At 40.0% G+C, this 8,534-nt stretch overlaps 1 protein-coding gene and 1 pseudogene across 2 annotated transcripts in view; both read right to left on the reverse strand.

Moving 5' to 3' along the window:
- Positions 1-649, reverse strand: part of LOC148321111 (PHD finger protein 14-like) — a 98,507-nt gene extending 97,858 nt beyond the window's left edge. For both annotated transcript variants that reach the window (XM_088319319.1, XM_088319320.1), the window contains exon 1: positions 531-649. In XM_088319319.1, coding sequence (XP_088175445.1) covers position 531 — 1 coding nt within the window. In that variant the 5' untranslated portion in view covers positions 532-649. The remainder of the gene's footprint in view (positions 1-530) is intronic.
- Positions 650-4,948: 4,299 nt separating this feature from the next.
- Positions 4,949-5,909, reverse strand: LOC148321112 (general transcription factor II-I repeat domain-containing protein 2A-like; annotated as a pseudogene).
- Positions 5,910-8,534: the final 2,625 nt, after the last annotated feature.

An 8,534-nucleotide genomic window follows, 5' to 3' on the forward strand; every position in this document is an offset into this window, starting at 1 on the left:
TACACGTCTATTTTGACGTGCTTGCTGGGCTCAGCTAACGCTGCACATTTTAGCCTTGGTTTTTTAGCACCGAGCTTGTAACATTCGCATAAACGTGCACGGTAAACCAATGAAGACAATCCATGACAATTTATACTATAACAATTCATACTATGATTCATGTACTAGTGTTTTCAATAACATTGATGAACCAATCAGGTTATGTGAGCTAAGCACAACATAGCTAACATTAGCAACTGTCATTGACAGTTTGGTCAAATACGAGTAATTAATACAATTGAGAACATTTCACGTATGTATTATTGCACATTTATGATTATCGATAGACAACGTAAGATGCATCATTGAACAGCAACGTCAGTCGTAAAAGGCAGCAATCAGTTCCAATTCTTCGATTGCATGTCTTAGCAAGCTAACGGCTAATTCAAACAAATACACTCGGTGAAAGCTAGTCGTGTGTTTAAAACGTGGCACAGGTGTAGGTCATTGCAGATGAATTAATGTAGAGTGTGTATGGCTTGATTACTTACTTTGTACTGTTCGTTCGTATTTCTACATAAACGAAGCCAGGTCTCCCTTTAGCAGCAAGCGTGGACAATGGAAAACATAGCAGTGACGTCGTTGTAGCGGCTGGGTACTGTTGCCATAGGGACTGACCGGTGAGCTCACTGGAGTTCTGATTCAGTAATTAAAAAAAGAAAGTCTAAGGTAAATCAAAAATATAAATATGAAAATGGAAAACCGCGTATTTTTTTTTAAATGGCATTATATGTAATATATATATTTTTTTCCCTTTTTTTTTTTATTGAACATTATAAATAGACAGTACAACAGTATCACAAGTTCAGTTCAGGTATTAAACTAACATATACATTTTTCATCCTTAAATAGAATTCACAGCGAGGGATAATGAATGTAGAAAAAAAATGTATACAGTGCACCCCCGGTTATCGCGGTTAATGGGGACCGAGACCACCCGCGAAAACTGTAAATCCGCGAAGTAGCGTCGCACCTTCAAAAAAACAAAACAAAAAAAACACCGTGTATATATATATACTTCGCACCTATATATATATATATATATATATATATATATACATATATATATATATATATATATATATATATATATATAAAAATATATATAGGTGCAAAGTAGCGGCACACCTTCAAAAATGCTTAAAAAAAAAATATATATATATATATATATATATATATATATATATACTGGTAGAGAGAGAGAGAGTGAAATTTTTAGAATTAGAAATCCCTTTATTGTCATTGTACTCAAGTGTGCAACGAGATGAGAGGGCTCCCCTCTCCAGTGCAATACAACAATAATACAGACAAATATATAAATTAGATAAATAAATAAGAGAGTGCAATGGAATTTAGTACTGAATAGTGTATATAAAAACACATCACAATGCTGTTCTGCAAGGTAAGGGTGTTCTCGTGTGTGTGTGAGAGTTCAGAATGGAGATGGCTCTCGGGAATTCATGTTATAACAAAAAAACAAATTATTATTAAAACGTATTATTTTTTTATTCCCCAGCCATTATTTTTGTATTTATTCAATTACTTCTTTTTGTATTTATTTAATTACTTCGACTTTTACCTGCTGGTACGCCGTCCGGTGTGCCCTGTGAATGTTATGATCCTCCAGCAGAACTGGAGGATTGAGCAGGACTCTCCAAACGCAGACCCGGGAAAAAGGTGGTGATACAAAGATATTTATTATCACAATACAGTCAGTGTAATCAGCGCGTCTCGCAGCAGCTGACGGCATGGCGCGAGACGATCGCTGGAGGAACGCCCACACAGCTGAAAAAACAAAAACACACGCGGCATGACAGGCACGGATCATGACAGTGAAATGAAAGGTGGCATTCTTCATTTATTTATTTATTCATTCATAACTGACAGCCTCGCGCTCCGCCGGTGCCCGGGCGGAAGTTGTTTCTCTTCGGCTTGACAGCCACACACGCCGGCCGGTCTCCTTCGGAGCTCACGCACGGTCCCGAACGAAGCAAAATGTCGCCGCGCGAGTGCCCGGGCGGAAGTTGTTTCTCTTCGGCTGAACTGCCACGCACGCCGGCCGCAGCTCGGGTACGGTCCGAACCGCGCGAAACGTCGCCCCCGATCGTGTCCGGGGGAACCTGCTCTTCTTCGTCCACTCTCCTCTTCGGCGCACGCCGGCCGTCTAACCGCTTCCGCGCCCCCTTGTGCCGCTCGGCGAAACTACAATGCCCCCGAATATTTTTTAGACCCGCGAAGCACTGAACCCGCGAAAGGTGAACCGCGAAGTAGCGGGGGTTCACTGTATTATAAAATAAAATAAAAATACACAGTAAAACAGGAACAATGTCTCTGGATATATGTAATTAAGGCTTTTAAAGGAAAAAGGCATTCAAAAATGTCAATATCTTGTTGCTTTTCTTGTTGTTAATTAATTTAATCGAGTTAAATATGGATTTCAACTCTATCAGGAAAGGCACAAATCTGGGAGAGGATTTTGAGAATTTCTGTTTGTGGATAAAAAATTTTGCATAAAGAATGATGAAATTAATTAAGTATGCAAAATTGTTATCGTTTGGGTTACTATAATAGCAAACAATATCCTTCAGATTAAGAACACAGGGGGTTTCAGATGGTTTAAAGAAATGAAGCATTAAATCAACCCAAAATTGCTTTGTGATCATACAGTCAAAGAATAAATGAGATATTGTTTCAGTTTCATTCCCACAGAAAGAGCAAATATTGCTAATATCAATAAATTTGGAGATTAAGGAATTAACCGGATATATATTATGTAAGATATTAAAATGTATCACCTTGGCTTTATTAGTAATACAGTATTTATAAGGTAAAAGCCATGCTTTTTTCCAATTTACGTCCACAATCTGAGAATTCCAAAAAGATTTCCCTCTGGGCACAATTTTGTTATTTTTTAATAGAATTCGTCGTATATGCTGATTATTACATTTTATGTCTATTAATTCAATTCCGTCTAGTGTTAAAATAGAATCTGTAGGAGCAGCTTTACTATATTTTAAGTGGTTTGCCATAAGATGAATCACACCATTAGGAATGGCACGTATTACTAAATTAATTTTTTTTTTAAAGGAATTGGGAAGTTGTGTACAGACATGAATTGCTCATAAGATAGCATATTACCCAATTCATCAAATAAATTTAGGAGGTGATTAATTCCTTTTTCGTGCCATTTGGGAAGAAATAGAGACTTGTTTCTAACAAGTATATTGGAGTTGTTCCAAAGGAGAGTTTTGTGAGGTGAGAAATTGTGGACAAAGGCCAATACCCACGCAAGCAGGGCCTGTTGATAAAATTTGGAGCGTTTGATAGGTAATTTGGTTGGTACAAAAATTACACTGAAGAAGAAAGTGAAGTCCTCCAATTTTGCTGAAGATGTAATTAGGAATAAAATACCAGATTGAATTTGGATAAGAGAGACACTTCTTTAACCAGGTGATCCTAAATGTGTTAAGAACATCACAGAAATTCTTTGCAATTAGCTAGTACTCTATTCTTGAGTTTATTATATGTAATATAAATACGTAAAGAGTAAAGGTCTGTGACGTCACGCATTACGAGGCATGCCAATTTCATAATGATTTTATTTGGGTTGATCAATTCTGCTGTAGTCGTTATGGTATTTAAAACTTCAGAGTCCGAATCTATATTGCTATGTATTTTTTCAATAAAAACTCTTATTTATTTATTTATTAATTTATTTATTTTATTTTTTAAGACGCATTAGTAATTTCATTTACACATTGTTTCAGAAAGACCTTTTATCATTTCCATATGTGGCTCTTATTGGAAAAATCGTGTTAATAATATTAAAAAGAAAAATATTTTCAGTTCACCTGAAAAATATGTCTTTTAAAATAATACAAATAATTTTGCCCATGTAACGTTTTTCTACAATGTTTTCAAAAGTCATTGATACCAATTGTTGTTGTTGTTGTTTTTTTACTACTTTAGAAGTGTCCATTCTCTATGTAACATCACCAAATGGTCGCGTGGGATGTTGACTGGCAACAGGTAATTGTTCGATAAAAGAAACCTCTAGTCATCTGATTGTTTACACCTTTTTTTAATCACCAGTGTTAGCGCCCTGTTGCAAAAACGGATGTGCGTACAGATTTCATAAGAATGATCCCATGAGCTTTTATACCAAAGAAACGTGAAGTTCAAAATATTTGGATTGCAGCAATGATGCAGGACTAGTGGAACTCTGACAACAGCTGTGTTTGATTTCAACACTTTGTTTAACCAGGTGATGAACCAGGGCACCATGGTTTCCAATTGGCATTGAACGCGTCACCATCCTCTCGCAAACATGGCCTTTTAAGGAAAGAGTCATTGGTGTGTGGTGGAAAAGTTGCTCAAGTTACTGAAACGGCTTGGGTCTCGTCTGAGTCGGGTTGGCTACAGTGCAACAGGTACAATACAGTACAAGGAAACCAATCAGAAGTTGACAATTGAAAACCAGTGTGGTAGTGTAGACCAGGGGTGGCCAACCAGTCAGAGACTAAGAGCCACTTTTTTTACTGTGTTACTGCAAAGAGCCACATCATACATGGGCACACATGAACATCATTCCATGCATCATGTGTGTGTGCGCGCACACACAGAGAGAGACACACACAGGCCTCTGCTCAGCCAGATTTATTGAAAATGACCCACAGCAAGATAATGACAGTTATTTTTTTCAACAGTTAACATTGTGTGCACTGTCTCACACACACATAAACTCTCAGTTCAAGCAAGTCCACAAACAAAAATATAACAATTTTCAATGACATTTTTCTCTTACTATGCTGCTTAGTGGGACTTCTGGCATTCCTTGTCCTGAACAATCCTCCTCAAATCTGGCTTGTATTCCGTTGTTGCCACTCGAAGCAACTCTTTCACATGAGTGTCAGTCAAAACAGATCGATGCTTTGATTTCACATGTTTCAGGGTGGAAAACACAGACTCGCAGACGTACGTTGACCCAAACATCGACAGGATCTTTAGCACAGCCCGTTTGATGTTGGGGTATTTTTCCATTGGCACACGTTTCCAGAACTCAATGGTCCCTTCCCTGAAAACAGCTTTCAGTTGATCCTCCTCACAAAGATCGATCATCTCCAACTCCGCCGCAGCCTCATCTGTGACGAGCGGGATTTTCAAACAGTCCATCTCCGCATTAAATGGGTCGACAAGGAACGTAATCTGTGGTCTTTTCAGTTGTAGATCACGGAACCGGGTCACAAAGCTTTCGTGCAAGTTTTCAATAAGCGTTGCATATCTGTCTCTTTTCTTTTTCAGGGCGGCACTGGTGACATGTTCACTGGCTTTTAGCAGAGTGGGAAAATGCGTGAAATCTTTCTTTTGAATTTGCGTCTTGAACAGTTTCAGTTTGTTGATAAACGCAAACACACATTGCACGAGGTCAGGCAGCATTTTTAACTTGCCTTGCAGGGTCAGGTTCAGTCTGTCCAAGTGACACAGCATGTCGACCAAAAATGCCAGATCCATAATCCACTCGAGGTCCGAGAGCTCGGGATAGTCCTTGCCCTTCTCTTCCATGAACAGTTTTACGGCATCCAAAAGCTCAAAGAAGCGAGAGAGCACTTTGCCTTTTGACAGCCACCTCACAGTGCAGTGCAGCGGCAGGTCACCTGGAAGCCCTTGGTCCAGCTCAGCGATGAGACTCCTGAATTGCCTGTGGTTAAGCGCGTGTGTGCGGATGTAGTTCACGATTTCCATCACAGGCTTCATGACGTTGTCTGAATTCAATGATTTAGACACGAGTTGCTCCCTGTGGATGATGCAATGGAAATTCCAAAAGTCGGGAAATGTTTGATCAGTTTTACATAGCCCCACAAGCCCGTTCACGGATCCGATCATGGCCGGCGCTCCATCCGTGGCTATTGCAGTTAGTTTTGCTATGGGCAGGTTCTCTTTTGCAAATGCAGCCATCATCGTTTCTTTCACATCTATGCCACGGGTTCTGTCTTTTAATGGCACAATATCAAGGAATTCTTCTTTGATCATACATTCGTTTGACACAGACCGTGCAAAAATTGCTAACTGAGGCTTGTCTTGTATGTCACAGCTCTCATCCAATGCCACACTAAAATACTCACATGCTTGAAGGTCAGAGTGCAACTGTGATTCAATAGCAGTGTTAATGTCCGTTATTCTGCGTTCAACAGTGTGGCGCGAGAGTTGGACATCTGATATGCTTCGTTTTAGTTTGTTGTCTTCAGGAGACAAGATTTCAACAGCGTCATTAAGGCATTTTTTTATGAAGTACGTGCTGGGACCCTGTGTGTACTATTGATGAAGTTTGGTGCAGTTCTGAGCATTATTTGTGGCTAATAGTGGCGTTTGCGGTCGGACAGTGGCTCCGTACAGCGCCGTATGTGGCGATAGTGCGGTATTTGCTGAAGTTGGTGGATCTCGTGAATCTAGCGGTCGGGTAAATTAATCTCTTGAGGGGGGGTTGTTACGGTGTGTTTGACCATGGTTTACACTTACGCCTTACGCCAGAATATCGCTTAAAGAGCCGCATGAAATCAGCCAAAGAGCCGCGGGTTGGCCACCCCTGGTGTAGACAATGATCGAGAGCCTGACGTTGAGCTGTCAATTCAAAGGAATTGACGAGAAGCGTTTCAAAATGGTGATAGAAAATCTTGGAAAAACAGTCAAGCGCGTTGAAGCAAGAGAGTACCTTGGCTAAAGCAGCCTTCACAAAGCACGACCACAAACAGCATGATCAATCATGAACTGCAAGTGGAGTGGCTCAGGTCGCTGCCAAGACATGTCAGTGATGGAAATCATGACTATAGGGCTGGCCTACTGGCAGAAACTGAAGCGGAAATAAATGAGGATGAAGAAGTCAAGCTCAAGAAGAAGTACAGAGGCATTCATATACAGTACACATATTTGTGTTTTACAATTCTTAAACATCCATCTAGCGATCCATCCATTATCTGAGGTGCTTATCCACACAAGGGTCGCAGGCATGCTATAGCCTATCCTAGCCGTTTTTGGGCAGTAGGCGAGGTGTTCCATGAACCTACCATGCATGTGTTCGGAATGTGGGAGGAAACTGGAGTAACCGGAGAAAACCCACAGGAAGGACGGAGCCAGAATTGAACCCTGCACTTCTGTACAGTCCAGCTCCAATCATGCCATCTGAGAATGATGGCATTAGGCATATGATAACAGCAATGGGCATATTCATGACAAAGTGTCCCACCTGTCTCCCACTTATGCCACAGACCCACTTACACCGGCTGAACATCAAAACGCTTTAGTTGATGATTATATACAGAACAAGAATAATAATACTTACCTGACAACTCTTGTGTGTGTGTGTGTATATATATATATATATATCAGTGCTGTCAAGTGATTCATTTTTAAACTAATCACAAAAAAATTCCATGATTAATTGTGATTAATCACATTTTTCAACTACTATTTTCTGCGAAGCTTATAACAGATATTATCACCAAATATGAAGTATATTTAATTCAAAGACTGTTATAATAGCTTTCTTGGGTTCTTGAATACGATCTAAATGGAGACATCTTTACAGACATTTGTTTTCGAAACATTTCTCAAAACTGCCTACAAGCGCCATACTCCAGCAGTGTTGGTTTGCGAGGCCCAGTGGTAACTTAAACCGTGTTTTGTTCTGAGACGTGCTCAAGACAGCTAATATGGCACAATATTTGCAAAGTATGCCAATTATTTTTTAAGTAAATCAAACTGAGTTAACTGAGTAAAAATATTTAACTGAGTTAACATTTTTGGGATTAATCACCTGAGTTAACGCTTTAATTTTGACAGCCCTAATATATGTGTATGTATATATATATATATATATATATATATATATATATATATATTTTTTTATATAATGACAACGCCATATCGCTGGCCTCCACTCTTCTCGGGTTTGGGTTGTCTCACTGCCTTTAGCCACTGGCCACTTATTGATCCAGCCGCCCTCATTATCCAGACCCTTCACCAGCTATCCCTTGCTCTGTGTGGCAGCGTAGTGGCTGATCTGCAGAAGCTCCTTGATACTGGTATGATAAAAGAGCGATGCATTCCATTAGACCCCAAACTCAGTGGCAGCGCACTGTGTCAACCTCAGAATGCCTGGTGATGGGTGCAGGGCAGGCCACAAGGTGCTTGCCATCGAGCCCCACTTCTGTTTCCAAAAGGGGGCCAGCTTCTGGAGAAGAGAAAATGCCAGTCAAAGTTCGTACTCGTCATATGGGGTCTTTGATCTTTCAACCTATTTACCTTGAGTGACCCTGCTTGCTGCATAAAGCCCCAGACAGCCCCTCTGATCATGGGGACACACACACCCCTTCAACACGATAAGGGAGGGGTTGGCTATTATAAGATATACATAATATGCTTGACTTATCCAACAAAGCAAATGTAGAGGCAGAAACCAACCGTGTCAAATACTATATGGGCAAAGAACAAGCCCAAAT

This window comes from Idiotropiscis lumnitzeri, chromosome 16 (assembly GCF_059441095.1).
Source record: "Idiotropiscis lumnitzeri isolate Australia: NSW breed Sydney's pygmy pipehorse chromosome 16, RoL_Ilum_1.0, whole genome shotgun sequence".
NCBI classification, from domain to species: Eukaryota; Metazoa; Chordata; class Actinopteri; order Syngnathiformes; family Syngnathidae; genus Idiotropiscis; species Idiotropiscis lumnitzeri.